Source organism: Equus caballus, chromosome 16 (genome assembly GCF_041296265.1).
Source record: "Equus caballus isolate H_3958 breed thoroughbred chromosome 16, TB-T2T, whole genome shotgun sequence".
Lineage (NCBI taxonomy): Eukaryota > Metazoa > Chordata > Mammalia > Perissodactyla > Equidae > Equus > Equus caballus.
This window is the reverse complement of record NC_091699.1, coordinates 49779724-49796288: the sequence shown is the minus strand read 5'-3', so window position 1 is coordinate 49796288 and position 16565 is coordinate 49779724. Positions and strand designations below refer to the sequence as shown.

The 16565-nt window shown below is 57.2% G+C and overlaps 3 protein-coding genes across 19 annotated transcripts in view; all 3 read right to left on the bottom strand.

Moving 5' to 3' along the window:
- Nucleotides 1-5435, bottom strand: part of PFKFB4 (6-phosphofructo-2-kinase/fructose-2,6-biphosphatase 4) — a 41613-nt gene extending 36178 nt beyond the window's left edge. For 4 of the 16 annotated variants that reach the window (XR_001378571.3, XR_011426916.1, XM_005600693.4 and 1 more), the window contains exon 1: nt 974-1158. Coding sequence is in view for 8 of the 16 variants with exons in the window: in XM_005600693.4 (XP_005600750.1) it covers nt 974-1070 (97 nt within the window). In the remaining 8 variants the exon portion in view is untranslated. Of the gene's footprint in view, nt 1-973; nt 1267-1436; nt 1535-5206; nt 5369-5412 lie in introns of those variants that run through there. The other 12 variants (XM_005600694.4, XM_014731702.3, XM_070237718.1 and 9 more) reach the window with 6 other exon arrangements.
- Nucleotides 5436-5785: 350 nt separating this feature from the next.
- On the bottom strand, nt 5786-7126 carry UCN2 (urocortin 2). Its single transcript, XM_070237720.1, has one exon. The coding sequence runs from the start codon at nt 7124-7126 to the stop codon at nt 6788-6790; it is 339 nt and encodes a 112-aa protein (XP_070093821.1). The 3' UTR covers nt 5786-6787.
- Nucleotides 5786-16565, bottom strand: part of COL7A1 (collagen type VII alpha 1 chain) — a 34085-nt gene continuing 23305 nt past the window's right edge. The window contains exons 93-119 of one of the 2 annotated variants that reach the window (XM_070237713.1): nt 15854-15889; nt 15711-15770; nt 15464-15571; nt 15212-15283; nt 15020-15055; nt 14804-14863; nt 14637-14681; nt 14375-14410; nt 14228-14263; nt 14091-14147; nt 13880-13951; nt 13276-13347; nt 12995-13030; nt 12595-12675; nt 12313-12366; nt 12177-12230; nt 12040-12102; nt 11510-11572; nt 11289-11405; nt 11025-11102; nt 10874-10927; nt 10659-10707; nt 9910-9942; nt 9687-9773; nt 9362-9451; nt 9023-9226; nt 5786-7138 (exon numbers count right to left, since the gene is read on the bottom strand). In XM_070237713.1, the coding sequence (XP_070093814.1) occupies nt 7134-7138; nt 9023-9226; nt 9362-9451; nt 9687-9773; nt 9910-9942; nt 10659-10707; nt 10874-10927; nt 11025-11102; nt 11289-11405; nt 11510-11572; nt 12040-12102; nt 12177-12230; nt 12313-12366; nt 12595-12675; nt 12995-13030; nt 13276-13347; nt 13880-13951; nt 14091-14147; nt 14228-14263; nt 14375-14410; nt 14637-14681; nt 14804-14863; nt 15020-15055; nt 15212-15283; nt 15464-15571; nt 15711-15770; nt 15854-15889 (1758 nt within the window). In that variant the 3' untranslated portion in view covers nt 5786-7133. Of the gene's footprint in view, nt 7139-8353; nt 8700-9022; nt 9227-9361; nt 9452-9686; nt 9774-9909; nt 9943-10658; nt 10708-10873; nt 10928-11024; nt 11103-11288; nt 11406-11509; nt 11573-12039; nt 12103-12176; nt 12231-12312; nt 12367-12594; nt 12676-12994; nt 13031-13275; nt 13348-13879; nt 13952-14090; nt 14148-14227; nt 14264-14374; nt 14411-14636; nt 14682-14803; nt 14864-15019; nt 15056-15211; nt 15284-15463; nt 15572-15710; nt 15771-15853; nt 15890-16565 lie in introns of those variants that run through there. The other variant, XM_070237712.1, reaches the window with a different exon arrangement.

The window sequence follows — 16565 nt, the reverse complement described above, 5'->3', positions numbered from 1 at the left end:
CTGTCCCCTCCTTATCACCCCCAAACAGAGGTCAGGAGTGCAGGGAGATGGAGCAGATAACACGATCTCCTCATCTCCACTTCCCTATCTGTACCAAAAGTCGACTAGATGTTCTCTGAGGTCCTTGACAACTTGCAAACTCATTACAATGTTTCAGTTACTCCTAAAACAAATCTTTGTTTTTCTTGGTAATAAAAGCTTGCAGGCTCATTTAAGGCAAGTAGAAAGTCAAGGAAGTGGATTAAACACCCAAGACCCCAGGAAAGGTGAGCCCTTTAACAATTCCAGGGATTTCACCATGTCTCCTAGACGTTTCACCCTCCAATTTTACCATTCACCCAGACCCCACGTGGATGCTTACACACCCAGGGACACAAACAGGGCCATACAGCACAGTGTTCTCACTGTCTCTGTCCTGAACACATCTGCACTTCCCTGAAATTCATCCCAAAACTCGGTTTTAGGCCCAGAGGTGGGTGATGAAGGTCAAAGGGCTCGCTTTCTCCCACTAGAGGACTAGCCCACCCCTGGGCCTTTGAAAGTTCTGGGCTCAGAGAAGCCAAGCGATTCCCCCAGGGCCAACACAGCTCAGACCTGGCCCAACCACCCGCCCTAGGCTCTCTGGCCAGCAGGAGAGGGCAGGACCAAGGCTCCGAGTCCTCCACTGGCCTGCAGCGGTCGAGACAGAGTGGGGTGCAAAGAGGCTGGCGCCCTCCCCTAGGTGATGGCGGCCAGACCTGGCCCCTGCCAAGCCGAGACGCCGCCACACACCTGTCCCTGCCCCACGCTCTGCCACACCTGTCCCCGGTCCCTCACCTGTTCCTGCTCCCCTCCCACGAGTCACGGCAGCCTCACCTGTCCCCGGTTCCTCACCTGTTCCCGGCCCCTGCTCCCTGCGAGACCACTGCCCAGGCTGCCCTACCCACTCATCCCAGGGCACCGCCCTCCCCCGACCCCGCCGACCCCGCCTCACCACCGCGCGGGCAGGCGTGCAGGGCGGGCCGCCCATTACTGTACGGCATCCAGATCTTTTTCAGGGGGTTCTGGGTTAATTCCCGTGGGGACGCCATCCCCGGGCGAGGATGAGTCGGACTGCGCCGCTTGCTAACCAGCAGCCGGGCCACCTCGGGCCACTCGAGGCCCCGCCCCTCGGTCCCGCCCCCCTTCAAGCCTCGGTGACGCAGGTCCAACTCCCTGCAGGCCCCGCCCCAGAACAAGTAGGCTCCACCCCAACTGAAGAGGGCCTGGCCTCTGACCACGCATGCCCAACTCGCCTACGAGCCGTATTGGATCAAGCGGGCCCACCCTTCCTGCCAGGATCGCGGACACGCATGCCCACCTCTCTACATGTTCCAGGCCTGGATAGTGTAGGCCCCGCCCCGGATGCACGAGCCTAGCACACCCAAGCCGACTGCGCTGATTTGCATAGTCCTTACCCACGGCTTCTCCCCCAGCGCGCCCGAGATTCCTCTCCCTGCAGCGTGAGACCTCAGAGACTCCCGGGAGGGAGGAGTTTGCATGCAATGGGGCAGGACCTGCGTGACCAGCAGGGCTTGGTTGGTCAGAACCAGCCCGGTGGCCCCTGCGTAACTCTAATCGTCTCGCTGCCACCTCCGCCGCTCCCTGCTGGCCTTGCGCTGGGATCCTCTTGTCTCCTCCGAGCCCCTGAACTCTTCCCCTCCCACAGAAGCGACCGGCTTAACCATGTTGGAAAAACTCCTTTATCTCCTGCACGGGGACACGGGACAAATCTCAAAATTGATCATGTTTCTCTCTTTGCCTTGGCTGCTGGGGTAAACCCAGCCCACCTAGAGCATGTGAGCAGGACCTTGTAACCAAGCTCTCTGGGGACTCACTGAGCCTGGCAGGATCTTACTTCTTCCAGGATTTCATTTTTACCAATTAAATTTTAAATCGTAAGTTTACGTATTTTTTTAATGACCCTCTGTCTCCATCAGGAATATGGAATGCACACGTCATCAATCATACAAGATTCTGGTATACATTAAATATGTCAATGTCTGAGAAGTCTATTCTATAGGACGTTAGTGTTATTTATTATATTATCTCCCTCCTGTTTCTCAAAAGGCAGTGGAGGGAAGAGGCAAGGGAGAGATCCAGAAGTTCAGGAACCCCTGGCACATTCTCTCCTGTCCTACCTCCTCCCCAAGCTTTGTACACTTTCTGGCGGGGGGGGGGGGGGGCCCCCACCGACACTCCTCCAACCTGGGTCACACTGCCCTCTAGCGATGTCCTCCACCACACCCCCTACAGGATCACTAAGTCCTCAAGTTCTCTGCCCAGTATGTGCCCAGTCAGGAGCCAGGTGCTGGGGGCATGGAGAACAAGGCTCAACCCAGTGAACCACAGGGGCAGTGGTCCTTCCCTCCGACCGCCTTGCCAGCCCCTGCCTTGGGTTAGTCCTCCAAATCACCACCCAGCCCTTCAGAGCCCAGTAAGGACACTTAAGGGGCCGGCTCCGTGGCCGAGTGGTTAAGTTCGCGCGCTCCGCTGCAGCGGCCCCGGGTTCGGATCCTGGGCGCGGACATGGCACCGCTCATCAGGCCACTTTGAGCGGCGTCCCACATCCCACAACTAGAAGGACCTGCAACTAAGATATACAACTATGTACCGGGGGGTTTTGGGAAATAAAGCATAAAAAAAAAAAAAAAAGATTGGCAACACTTGTTAGCCCAGGTGCCAATCCTTAAAAAAAAAAAAGGGACACTTAAGATGACTCTGATACAGATGTCTTGCCCACTTCACAGGAAATGAAGGTTCAGGAGGTCCACATGCTGGAAACCCACCTAGACACTCCCTGAAACCAGCTCTAACTGCCTATCCGGGGAATGCCCTGACCCAGACAGAGTCCACCACTTCCTCCTTCACGCTCCCGCTGCAGTGTCCACACCCCATCTCCCTCCACCTCATGCCCAGCAGCTCTAAGCATACCCGTGGGCGGCCCCTGATGAGCAGGATGCCCCTTGTGACCTCCCGCATGCTTCCTACTTCTCCAAAGCCACTCATTCTGTTCCTGACACATCCAGCCCTCCAGTCTGTCTCCTGGCTACTGCCAAGGCCATTCTGGGGCCACTCTGGCCTCAGAGATCTGTCACCACACACCCACACCCTGTTCAACCCTCAGCACTCATTACAAAGACTGTCTCCTCTAACATCCTCAGATATGTAGCCCCTCCTCAGGCCTACCCATTCTCCTCCTCAGCCCTCCTGGGATGTGATCAAATGCTGGGGGTAGGGGGCAGGCAGGGCAGGGCAGGAAGCCAGGACCATCTCCCGGAAGCCATCATCACACCCAGACAGTCTGGCTTCCTAGGAAAAGCAGTGGCTCTGCACCTCCCACTCTTCCCCAAACAGTCTGACACTGAGCTGACCCAGACACACCCTCCCAAGTCCCTATATCCAGTGAGAGGCCACAGGTCAACAGCAAGAGAAGCCTGGGGCCGCTCCCCAAGGCCGGGGTCTACATCTGCTCAAGCATATTCCCCATGACTCCTCCCTTGGCCCCGTTTCTAGAGTAGCAAACTGAGGAAGAGGATCAGGGCCCAGTGTCAGCGCCAGCCCACAGTGCAGGATGGACTCAGATCAATTCCCAGCCCTTCAGAACCTTGCCTCTCGCACCTTGCACTATCACTACACTTGCCACCTCCACACCTGTGCTCTTGCTTGTTCACTCCACCCATTGAAATGTTCTCCTGACTTTCTGCTCCCTCAATGTCAGCAGGTGCTCAAAAGAATAACCAGCCCTCATGGCTTTTCCCTCTTGGGGCCATCCCAAAGTGAGCCATCTATCCTGGCCCAGGGGTGGGAAGTGTGCTGGGATGTCAGCATGCTTTCGTGTGTGATTGTGTCCTGCTGAGCCTCTTTCCACCATCAACCTGCCTGGCCTGGCCCCAGTTGGCTCCCGTGGTGCCCTCTGCACTGATCAGTGGACCTCCTCCAGGCTACAAGCTGTAGGGTGGCCAGAGTCCTCAATCCTCAGTTCTCAGTGTCCAAACTCTTCCCAGTCTCTGTATCTGCAAAGCCACCTGAGCCAGCCCTGATGGCCTAGTGGTTAAAGTTGGGCGTTCTCAACACTTTGGCAGCCCAGTTCATTTCCCAGTCGCAGAAGCACACCACCTGACTGTCAGTTGCCATGCTGTAGCTGTGTAGCTGTAGCGGTGGTTCACATAGAAGAACTAGAAGGACTTACAACTAGGATATACAACCATGCACTGGGGCTTTGGGGAGAAAAAAAAACCACCCTTTGCAGCATAAAGGTCCCCGGGATCTCAGTGAATGCCACACAGATCAACATGTTAATGCATGAAAGCCTACATGTGCACACAGCCACACATGCACACACTCTAACAAGCCTGCATCCAGGCCTGAGCAGAGATGGGCAGGCTGCAGTGGGGCCTGCTGCTGTCTCCTGCCTCCCTTCTCCTTTATTCCCATTCCCATCCCCTCTGCTGCCTCTGAGAGGTTTGAGGAGTTCCAGGATTCCAGCTTCCTCTGGCCATTTCTAGCCAAGGATCATGCCCTGTGTCTCCATGGGCCCAGAGCTCACAGAGGGTGTGAGTTTACTACTTGGGGGTATGCAGCCATGTGACCAAGCAGCCTGTGAGCTCTGGTCTGCAATTACTGATTCCAGCCTGGCACAGGGCACACAGTAGGTGCTCAGAGTGACTCAGGACCAGCCAGCACACACAGTAAGGGCTCAGAGAGGTTCATGACCAGGACAGTGCACACAGTAGGTGCTTAGAGCAGCCCGACCGGCACAAGGCACACGGTAGGTGCCCTGGAATTGCTAGCATAAGGGCTAAAGTCACATCATATGAAAAATTTTCCAAATGAGTCTCTGGACCTCCCCAAACTGGTGTGCCTCCTGAGGGGGGATCTGGACAAACGTGACCCCTTGGAGGCCAGCAAAAGGCAGAGCAGGAGGGCCCCCGGCAGCTCCAGCTGGCTGTCCCTCCCCCTGGGTTGGAGGAAGAAGCTATTTATAGCTCCCCCGTGGCCCTGCCCCCTTCCCCTGCAAGGCGACAGTGTTCCCCCTCCTCCATGCCAGTGACAGACTAATGCCCCCCTGGAGCACCCCTACACCTGGAGAGACCCCCAACACCCTTGCACCCCTTCCAGCGCCATCCCCACTGTACCCAGGTCTTTTCCCAACACCCACACCCTCTCCACGCAGCCCTGTGCCTACCCTGCCTGCCGCTCCATGACCTGGGGTCCATCAGGGAGCTGCCTCCTTCCGTGTCTCTGTCCATCTTGCAATGAACTGTCCTGGGCCACCACCCCTGGCAGCTTTGAGTGGGGCAACCCTGCCCTCGGGGCTCTGGAGAGCAGCCGCATGCCCTGTGGCCCCGCCTCTTCAGCCCCGCCCTGAGCCCGCCCCCCAGGGCCACTTACAACTGAGATCCACGTCAGTGCCCCCAGACCAGCAGCTACACTCGCATCAGTATGGCCTCTCACCAGCCAGAGGTGTCCATCGCACCCAGTGTCTGCCCTCATCTCCAGCTGGAGTTGTCTACACTACCCAGAGCACCTGCCCCCTCTGCAGGCAAGACCGTTCACACTGTCCAGAAGGTCAGTCCCAGCTCCAGCCCAGCACTGGCACTGGGAGAGTGAGATAAGGCAAAACCTACTCCTTCCACAACAAGGGACCAGGTCAGTGAAATGGAAGCGGGGAGTGGGCCAAGGGGCAGCATAGCCAGCTATGCCTCAGCCCTCATGTGTCACTGCCTGGGTGCACGCGACTGTGCGATCCTCATCCATCCCATCCTCCAGTCACTACATTTATTGAGCACTTTGTGCATGCCAGAACCTTCATGTACATCATGTTACTCAATGTTCACAAGAAGCTTGGTGGCATCACTTTCCTTTATGGATGACAAAACTGAGGATTGGAAAGATGAGCATCTTTGCTCAGGACCATTCCATGAGGGAGGGGCAGAGCTGGGCCGAAGCCCCGGCAGCCCGAACTCCCTCTCCCCTCAGTCATATGTGTCAGAGGGCCAAGGCTGCGTGTGCATGGGTGTGAGTAGGACAGTGCCTGGCTGTGTGTTGAGCAGGTTTGGGGGACAAGCACCTGTTTCTCCCGGCCCTCACATTGCTCACACACGCTCACAGCTGTCAGATACATAGGGATGCAGTCACACATGCATGCACACTGCCCACAAGGCAAGGGTGCCACAGCCGCAGATGTCCCACATATGGCCATCCATGCCTAGAGATGCCCCCAATGGCCCCATCCATCTGGGATGGGTGCTGTCTCACGGAGCACAAAACATGCATGTGACCCTCAGCCATCACCTCACTCTGTGGTGACCTGTGGCAGGCAGGGCAGACCTGCAGATCTGGTCTTAGGTGAACTGGTTTCAGATATAGTAATGGGCTCCTGTGTTGAGGTTCCTGAAAGTGGCATGACAGTGACCACATGTGGTGGTGTCCAGAGGCCCTGTGACTGGGGCATTCAGACATGGCAAGACTCCACAAGGTAGTGACCTTCCATAGCAGTGTCCAAGCTGTCCAGGCATATTGTAAGTCTGTGTGGCTCCCAGGCGTGGCAAGACTTCACTTGGCAGTGATCTGACATGGCAATGTCCAGGCTGTCCAAACACACTGTGACTCTGTGTGGCACTCAGATATGAATGACATCACATGCCAGTGACCCATACGGCGGTGTCCAGATGCACTCCCAGATGTGGTACCCTCCAGCTCTGCTGCTGCTCTCCGGGTCTCCTCATCCAGGGTGGCCCCATCAGTGTAACTCCCTCCCTCAGGCTCAGCGGCGGCCAACATGGGCCAGGATGCGAGCGTTGGCAGCAGCCTGCTCCCTCGCAGCCCTGGCCCGGACCTGCTCCAGTAAGATCTGCAGGAGGCCGACGGGGACATCCAGGGAGAGGGTGATGCGGGGACCAGGGTGGGGGTCAGGGTTGGGGTGGCCCCAAGCAGCAGAGGGGCCTGTGGCGCTGGCTGAGGGACTCTCCGAGGCCACAGGGCAGGGAGTGGCCTGGGGAAAGTTCTGAGGGATGAGCTGGAAGGCTGGGATAGGGGTCGCTGGGACAAGCAGGACCCTGCCCAATGTCAGGACCATCAGCACCAGCAGAGCCCACTTGGTCATCGTGTGGTCAGGCTGCGAGGAGAAAACAGGCTCAGGGCAGGGGCTCTGGTCAGCTATGACTCGTGGACAGAGGCAGATGGGGTAAACAGAGAGACAGAGAGGGAGACTGAGAGGTAGAGATTAGAGAGGCCAGGCCGGGGACAGAGAGAAGCAGACAGAAATGAAGGGACGAGAAGAGAACCAGAGTGAGACAGAGAAAATCAAGACAGAGAAGACAGAGAAGGAGTCAAAGAGACAGAAAGAGTGCGAAAGAGAATGAGAGAGACAGAGATAATGAGACAAAGAAACGAGAGACAGAGAGCCATAGATATATCTAGATATAGATATATAGGTATACTTTTATATATGGAGGGAGAGAAGAAGAACAAGAAGAACAAGAAGAACAAGAAGAAAAGGAGGAAAAAGAAGAAGAGGAAGAGGAGGAGCAGGAAGGAGGGGGAGGAGGATGGAGGGGGTGGAGGAAGGAGGAGGAGGAGGAAGGAGGGGGAGGAAGTAGGAGGAGGAGAAAAGGAGGGAGGGGGAAAGCCAGAGGGAGAAAGAGATGCAGATGAATGCAATGGAGGCAGACAAAATAGAGGGAGCCTGGAAGACAAAGAGACAGAAACCACCCCAGAGTCAAACAGCATAATGGAAATAAGGATGCAAAGAGACAGAGAAACACAGAGGGACAAAAGGGGAGCCTGAGGTCTGAGCAAGAGAGTTTACAGCAGATCGAGGAAAAAGAAGGGCAGGAATGGGGGTCCTTCACACGGAGAAGCAGGCAGAGACCCCAGGGCCCCCTCAAGTCCAGAGATCTCCACTAACCCAAAACCTGGATCCACTCAACTCCCAGGCCCTGCCCAACCCAGCCCAACCCCAGTCTCACCAGTAGCTGCTTCCTCTGGGGTAAGTCGGGGCTGCTGTGGCTGCCCGGGGCTGGGGCCAGGCAGTTCTGTGCTGTGGTCTGACCCTCTGCCTGCTTCAGGGCCCATTTATCTCCCTTAGCCCCTGGGGTGGGAGCTCGGGCATGTCTCCTGGCATGAGGCAGCCCCTCACCTATGACTCATCCTGTCCTGGGGGGCAGTGAGGACACATCCTCACCCCCTACCCTACCTACTCCTTTGTGGGGACTGAAGGTCACAGGACAGTGACCAGGGCTGGACAGAGGGACTCTGTATCCATGGAGGATAGTACTGACCTCCCATGGAAAACCTGACACCCCCATCTCCCCAAACAGTCACAACAGGGGCCTTTTAAAACAGCAGCTTTAATGCCCCCCAGAATCAGCACCATGTCATCACAGGCTTGGGTCAAGGGGCAGGTCAGACACAGTCACATCTGCTCACTGCCCACAGCCACCCCCACACTGAGACATCTGCCAGGGAGGCAGGAGCCACAATGGGGGTTTGTTCACAGGGGGGAAGGCTGGACCCACAGGACCAAGTCACTGAAATAATGGACACGCTCATGCACGCTCACGTGCACACAGGCTTCTAGCACCAAGGGGAGGACAGCAGGGTCCTGCTGAGACACCAACTCCTCCAGGGGATGCTGAACATCAGCTCATTATCTGGGCCTCAGCTCTGGACAGCACCTGCATAGGGCAGGTTGGGAGCTGTCTTCAGCCATCTGACCTCACCCAACATGTAGGCCCCGGAGAAGCACTGAGCAAAGGGTCAGTTGGGGAGGCAGCTGGGGGCACAGGGGAGTGGGGGCTCTCACCTCAGAGGGGATCCTTACTCAGGTCTTTAAAGGAGGGAGGCTGGAGGGGGACTATACTGGGACCAGTTTTTTGGTCTGGGGGTCTCTCCCAGGTCCCCCAGTCTGAGGGAGCTTCTGACCTGGACTCTGACCCAGGACCTAGTCTGGGTAGGCTCAGTGCCCAGGCCCCTACTGGGACAGGGGATAGGCCAATACCTGTTCCCTGGCTCTGGACCACCCGGGGTGGGCAACGGCGCTCACAGGCCTCACGGGTCCCAAAACGGTTGGCATTCCCTCCGCAGCCACCGTAGACAAATGGGTGACAGGCTTCTGTGCTGCCTGCCACAGCCCGATGGTACCAGCGCAAGGTGTAGGCAGTACAAGAGCCCTCGTCCAGTGGAAGTGAGCAGGGGTCTGAGTCTGAAGTCAATGGAGGTCAGGAGGTCAGCAGAGGTAGTGGGAGTCAGAGAGGGACTAGGGGTCGGTGAGAGGTCAGCAGGGAGCAGCGCTGCCTCCCCCTACCAGAATCCCTCTGGGCCCAGCGTCCATTCTCACCATTGCCTTCCCAAGGAGCCTCGGGGTCCTGGTATTCCTCCACGGAATACTCAGAGTATTCGTACTCGTCGTCCTCAGGGGGCACCTGGCCTGCACACAGAAAGGGTGTGCTGTGAGCAGGGACACTGCTTGGCTAGGTTTGTGCTGCTTACTCCTGGCCCTCGGGGTGGGGTGGGCAGCACTGGTCTCCTGTGTGTGCATGAGTGTTCATGCATGTGCCCTACATGTGGACCCTATGCATGTGGCACGTGCCCTACATGCATGAGCACCCCTGCATGTGTCTGTGCTCCACCCACATATGCCCCGTGGGTTCAGCTGTCCTCACCTTCCTCCTCTGCGTGAGAGACCCGGAGCACAGGCACATGGTGGAGCCGGGGACCGGCGGTGTCTGCAGCATAACTCGGGAGGGGTCCTGGAGCAAGGAGCAGGGGCACAGGGCTCTGGGGTCATCATGGCAGCCACCCCAGCCAAGTCTCTGCTGAGAGGACCAGGCAATTGGCAGAGCAGGGCCTCGGGTGAGGAAAGTTCCAGGAGCAGAAAATACTCACGTGATCCAGATGCGATAAACTGGCCCTGGCAGGCTGGAAGGGGCAGAGAGAGGCAAAGAGAGAGACAATGACAGAGAGCAAGAGACAAAGATGGAAAGAGGCAGGGAGAGAGAGACGGAAGGGTAGAGATATACAGAGAGGAACGGCAGCAGAGAGTGAGAGAGAGAAAGACAGAAGGAAAGAAAGGAAGAGAGAGACAGTGGGAAGCAGAGAGAGAAACAGAGGGAGAGAGAAAGAGGAAGAAAGGCAGAGGAGAAACAAAGGACACGAGAGAAGTTAGGAACCGGTCAACAAAGGGCAAGAGAGAGAGCGCGAGACAGAGACCATCAAAAACAGGCAGGCGTGGAGACAGAGCAAAAGCAGTCGCAGACACAGAGAGATGGAAGGAGACAGCTTTACTCTCTGATGCCCCCGGGGCCATCAGAGCCTCCCGCCCCCTGCCGGCACCCTGACCCCATGTCAGGCCCAGAGGGACCAGCTCTGTTCCCACCTCCACCCCCTCCACACAGGGCCATACTGGGTGTCCAGGAACACTACATATCCATCCACATCTGCCTATGTGTGTGTCTCCATTTGGAGATGTCCAGTCAGCATATCTGTTCTGAGATAAGTGTGTACCCAACCATCTCTGCTCATCTCCTTGACTGCTTGTCCCCCATAAGTTCTGAGGACCCTTTCTTTCCCTGACTAGGGGTGCTGGGGTAGAATGACGATGGGACCCAAGAGACTCTGGGCTGGGCCCTACTCACCACAATGTTGACTCATTTCCTGACGCACAAAGGCCCGAATGTCATCCTCCTGGGAGCACAAGACCACATGAAGAGCCCATGGATCACAGGAAGGACAAAGGGCACATGGTGCAGGGATGATGGAGGGGGAGCATCGAGTCAGGGGCCCAGGGCCCAGACGGGTCTGGGTGTTGGGTGCAAGAGGCAGGGCCCAGCCCACCCAGGCCCACACTCACTGTCAGTGCGGCTTCTCCCTTCTCACCACGGGGGCCAGCAGGTCCTGGCCGCCCCTATGTGCAACAGATGGGACCAGGCTTTGACCTCTGATATAAGGGACACCAGAGGTCACCCCAATCTCTGACCTCAAGCCCAGGAATCCCCACTTACCTGCTCCCCTCTCTCTCCAGGTGTTCCAGGGGCCCCAGGGGCACCCACCACACTCTCTCCAGGAGGACCTCGCTCACCCTGTCAGACACAAGGACCAAGTGAGCAAGGTCAGAGGCAGTGGGGGTCAGAAGTAGGGCAAGTTGGGGATAACAGGTTCAGAGGTTGGGGCAGGAATATTGGGGGATGGGTTTCAGGGTCAGAGGTCAAAAGTTTAGAAGGGTCAGGGGGGTTCAAGGGTTAGGAGTCAGAGCCAGGGCCCCTCACCTTCTGGCCCTGAAGTCCTTCAGGGCCTTTGGGACCAACACCGCCAGGTGGCCCCGGGGGACCACTAGAGCCGTCATTGCCCCTGGGACCTGGGAAGCCCCCAATTCCTGGGGGCCCCTGGAAAGAGACAGATCAGGGTCAATGATCAGAGTCCTCAAAGATGGACTCACTTTCAGAGAGCACGATCCCCTCAGTTCACCATGACCTTAGCCTGAACTTACCCGCTCCCCTTTCTCGCCCTGGTCACCCTTGGGTCCTGGCTGCCCATCAAAGCCTCGGTCACCCTGGGAACGGAAAGAAGCATGAGAGACCCTCTGCTCTAGTCTCCTTTAGCTTAACTGCCTTGAGCACCCTGGTCCAATGGCCACAACCTTCTATGACCTGTGCAACTGTGACCCTACCAGCCTGGGACTCTCAATCTACCCTAAGCTCCATGACCCCGACCTCACTGGAACACCCTTTGCTCTGACTCTACCTATTTCCTTTACAACGACACTCCAACCTCCCCCACTGACCTCCACTCACCATAAGCCCTTAGCCCTAATGCGCATGTCCCCTCTGCTCCACCTCCCGTCCCTTAATCCTAAATTCCCACTGTGACCCCACCCTGAAACCTCAAGACCAGCTCCCCTCCACCCCTCAATATTCCAACTTTCCACAACATTCCTTGACACAAAACCCCCATGGCCCTACTGTGACCTTCCCTATCCCATCCTGACCCCTCAATGTCCACTGTCGAGAGACACCATACCTTGGGACCAATCAGGCCCTCCTTCCCAGGGGCCCCCGACAGGCCTGGCACACCTGGCTCCCCCTGGAGAAGAGAAGACATGAGCTGGGCCCTGGCCAACCGATCATCTCCTCATTTTGGGTGTGCCCCACACTCACTGTATCTCCCTTCCGTCCTGCCAGCCCAGGGCGGCCCAGAGGACCAGCTTCTCCCTGCAGGCATCAGGTGGAGGGGTCAGGCGTCAGCCTTAGGTCCAGGCCCCACAGCCGCCCACATCCCCCTTCACCTCTGTACCTTATCCCCCTTCTCTCCATCAAGGCCACAGGCTCCCTTAACTCCTCGTTCACCCTGAGAGAAAAAAGCAAGTGGAAAAATGACTTTCAGATACCTCACCCTATAACCCTTTGACCCTGAAACCATCTCCAAACTGGTCTCAGACACTCTAACCTCCGACCTTCCAACCTCCAACCTAACACCCCACATTCAACCATGGATACCCCAACATCTGACCCCAGATACCTCACCCTCCAACATCAGGCCTCTTGACCAGGAAAAAATATCCAGTCTCCTTCTCACCTTAAGGCCCCGGGGACCCATGAAGCCAACATCTCCTTTGTCTCCTCGGACACCAGGGGCTCCATCCTTTCCTGGGGATCCCTGTGGGGAGAGGCGTCAATATGAAGTCAGGGGAGTTCAGGGAGGGATCAAAGGGAATCAGTCTGGATGTAATGGACTGAGAAAACCATGGGGGTAAGAGTCACCATTGGAGCCCAGAGTCACTGGAAGGGCAGGGTTTTCCATGGGGACAAGGGTCACCATGGGCAGGGGGTCACCATGTGGGTGGAACCATCATAGGGGTTACTGTGAAAGTAGGCGCCCCTGGGCAACATGAGGACACCATGAAAGTACTGGGTCACTATAAGGTCAAAGGTCACCAAATGGGAATGGGGGCCCTGTGGGAGCAGGGGCATCTTACCGGGTCACCAGGGATCCCTGCAGCACCAGGTTCACCCTGTGGGAAACACAGATGTCGGAGGGAGGCCCTTCAATGTGACTGTCCCCCATGCTGGCCTATCCGCTGCACATGAGGCTATTCGGTGACTCTGTGGCCAGAGCCCAGGCTGCACACAGACCCCATGTGAACACACACATGGTTGACAGTGAGGGAGGCTGGAAACTCCCCAGTGCTCAGAGGACACCCATGGGACAGGTGTGTGTGATGTGTGACTCTGGGTCTGTGCCTGAGGCAGGGCTTGCCTTGGGTCCCGTGAGTCCACGCACTCCCAGCAACCCGGCTGAGCCCTTGTCACCAGGCTCTCCCTTGGCGCCCTGTGGGAGTGACCAGAGAGGGACACAATCAGGAACAGACCAGCCTGGAGGATTGGAGTATGACTGGAAGTGCCAACAGGGGCAGAGCCCACCAGTGCTGCTCCCCGCCACCGCCCCTGGTGGCCCCATCCCTTCCAGCCCACACCATAGCAGCCCTATGGAGTGCCTCATTTCTCACTCCAATTCCCCCAGATTCCTGACCCTCCCTCTAACCACTAGGCCCCTAAACCTACCTGGAGTACCCCTAACACCCAAGGAGCCCCCTTCCTGGTCCCAGAGGACCTCTCATAGAGCTACAGTCCAGAGGTCTCCTCAAGACCTCACATCAAGGCCCTTGAGCCCCAGGAGAGTCCCCCATCCTCTCAGACTCCCCATAGACTTGCTACAGCCTACGGAACGCTATCCTCTCTGACCTCCAGAAAGCCCCCTCCCCATCCTCCCCTTCTATCCTCACAGACCCTCCATAGAACCCCCACAGCCCACAGCACCCTGTCTCCACCCCATATAGAGTACCCCACCCTCTCCCCTGTACCTTCTCTCCAGGGTTCCCACTCTCTCCGCGAGGTCCTTTGTCACCATCTATGCCCCGAGGACCTCGTTCACCCTGGGTCAGGGGTCAGAAGTCAGGGTCAGGTGTTGGAGGTCCCTGAGTTTGAGCTCTCAGATAGGAGAGCCCAGCCCCCATAGGAGCCCCTGTATCACACAAGGGAGACCCAGTCTACACATGGGCCAGACCCACTCACCATGACCCCCTTGGCACCCTGTGGCCCCGGAGGCCCCACAGCCACGGCTGAGTCACCCTGAGTAGACAAAGGGACAGTCAGAGGAGTCAGAGCACTCTTAGTCCCCTGCCCCTGCCTTCCCCCATGTCCACACTCACCTTATCACCCTTTAGCCCTGTGGTTCCAGCATCACCCTATTGAGTGGAACATTGTGAGTCTCACCCAAATGGAGTCGTCCCAGGTCCTAATTACAAGAGCCATCCGCACCCCCACTCACCCAAGGGGCCTTTTCCCCACATCCTTACCTTCTCCCCACGCTCCCCTCGGCTGCCTGGAGGGCCCTATATGAGAGAAGAAGACTGTGAGCTATGGAAATATGGGGGAACTAGTTGGGAGACAGCTCAGGAGGTAGGTGAGGACCAACGGGGGCTCAGGGGAATAGGAGAGACAAAGGACCAGAGAGTAGACAAGGAGAACCAGAAGGCTGCAGACAATGTCCCAAGGGCACAGAGGGCACAGGCAGAGGAATGAAGTCACACCACTGGCACTTTCCCCAAGGGAACCCACCATGAGTCCTCGGGGTCCCTCCTGGCCGGGATGGCCATCTTCACCCTGGAAGGTACCATTAAGTTCACTGACTCAGAAGTTGGAAATTAGAGGCAAGAGCCACAATAAAGGGAGCCCCGATGTGGCTCCCTGCAGTGGACCGTGGCCGCAGAGCAGGACGTACGTACCCGGACGCCTGGCTCCCCACGCTCGCCGCGGGCCCCGGGCAGCCCTACTCCAGGGTCTCCCTGGAGATCAACAGGACACCCAGGATAAGTGAGGGGAATCAGTGGGGCACACAGGGTTATGGGAGGTTAGTGGAAATTGGAGGGGGTGACAGGGATCAGTGGAGGTTGGAGGGGTGATGGGGTACATAAGACAGCCAGCAGCATCGTCCCATCTACCTTGTCTCCTTTGAGTCCAGAGGCCCCGGGTGCTCCCTGTGGGCAGAGTGAGGTGAGGGTTCCATGCCCCTCAAAGGCACACACACATACCCAGCCACAAAGTGTGGCATAGTCCCCAGCGTAAGTCCTCACGTGGACAGACTCCAACACGCAGGAATCAGACACACGGGGTGTTGGGGCACCTCTACTCACCACTGACCCTGGTGGTCCAGGTGGCCCCAAGGGGCCTGGGGCTCCCTCTCTCCCTGGGAGGCCTGCCAGACCCTAAAGGAAAAATGAGGCAAGAGAGGCAGAGGGTGACTTGGGAAGCTTCCTCCTGCTCTGCCTCCTCAAGATTGGGAGCCCCTGAGGCAGGGCCTGGGCCCCCTTCTCTTCCTCACCCACTACTGGATTCAGAGGTCCAAAAGTCCCCACGTCCCCACATGCTGCTCCCAGCACACTTACCCGCTCTCCACTGGGGCCTGGCTGACCCATCTCTCCTCGAGGGCCTGTCTGACCAGGGAATCCAACAATACCAGGAGCACCGGGGGGTCCAGGGGGGCCCAAGTCTCCCTGTAACAGAGATAGCAAACGGAGGAGTGGTCCCAGCAGGACCCCTTCCCAGGACTAGACTCAGACTGCCCTCTTCCTCCCACCTCCAGGGGCCTCCCTGCCTGCTGCCCCCACCACTAGTGATGGGGCATTGACTTACCTTCAGACCTGGAGGACCAACTGGCCCAGAGGGGCCCTGGACCCCGACTCCTGGGTCACCCTTCAAGGGAACGAGGGGTCAGAGCAGGCTCAGGGAGTTTCAGGACCATGATCTTCAGAAGGAATGATTTAGGGCACACATACCTTGTTACCCTTTAGTCCTGGAGCCCCTTTCTGACCCTAAAAAGAATCAAAATAAACAGCACTTGAGAGGGTGTGAACATGAGCCCAGAGCTTAGATGCAGCCCAAAAATATTCTCAGGGGAGCTCAAATGTGACCAAGGATTGATTCACTGGAGCTCAGATGTGACCATGGACTCATGGGGGCACAGACAGGGAAGCTCAGATGTGATCACAGATACATGGGAGTTCAGGCATGACCACAGATACGTGGAGCTTACACATGAGCACAGACATATAGGACTGTGGATGCGAGTGCAGATCCATGGGAGCTCAGACAGGAGCAGGAACTCAGACACATGCATCCCAGGGAGCTTAAACATGACCACAGACATGAACTCAGATACATGGAGCACAGATGTGGCAGAGGAGAGGGGCAGCATAAACACATGACAAAGGAGAGGCCCACAGGAACTTCAATGTGGCCTGAGACCTGGGAGGTCAGAGAGGAGCTATGTGTGTGCTCAGACATGGTGACAAACAGAAGACCTAGGAGAGGCACATAGAAGCAAAGATGGGGCCCTGAGCTCTGGGAGTGTGGATGCCAAGAGGCATAACCCCTGTGTTCTCCCGGGAGCAGGATCCTGTAATGCTGGAACATATGGCCAGGCTCAGGTTCAGACACGTGCACAGGCCCAGGAATGGTCCCTGATGTCCATGACTGCACTCCTCCACC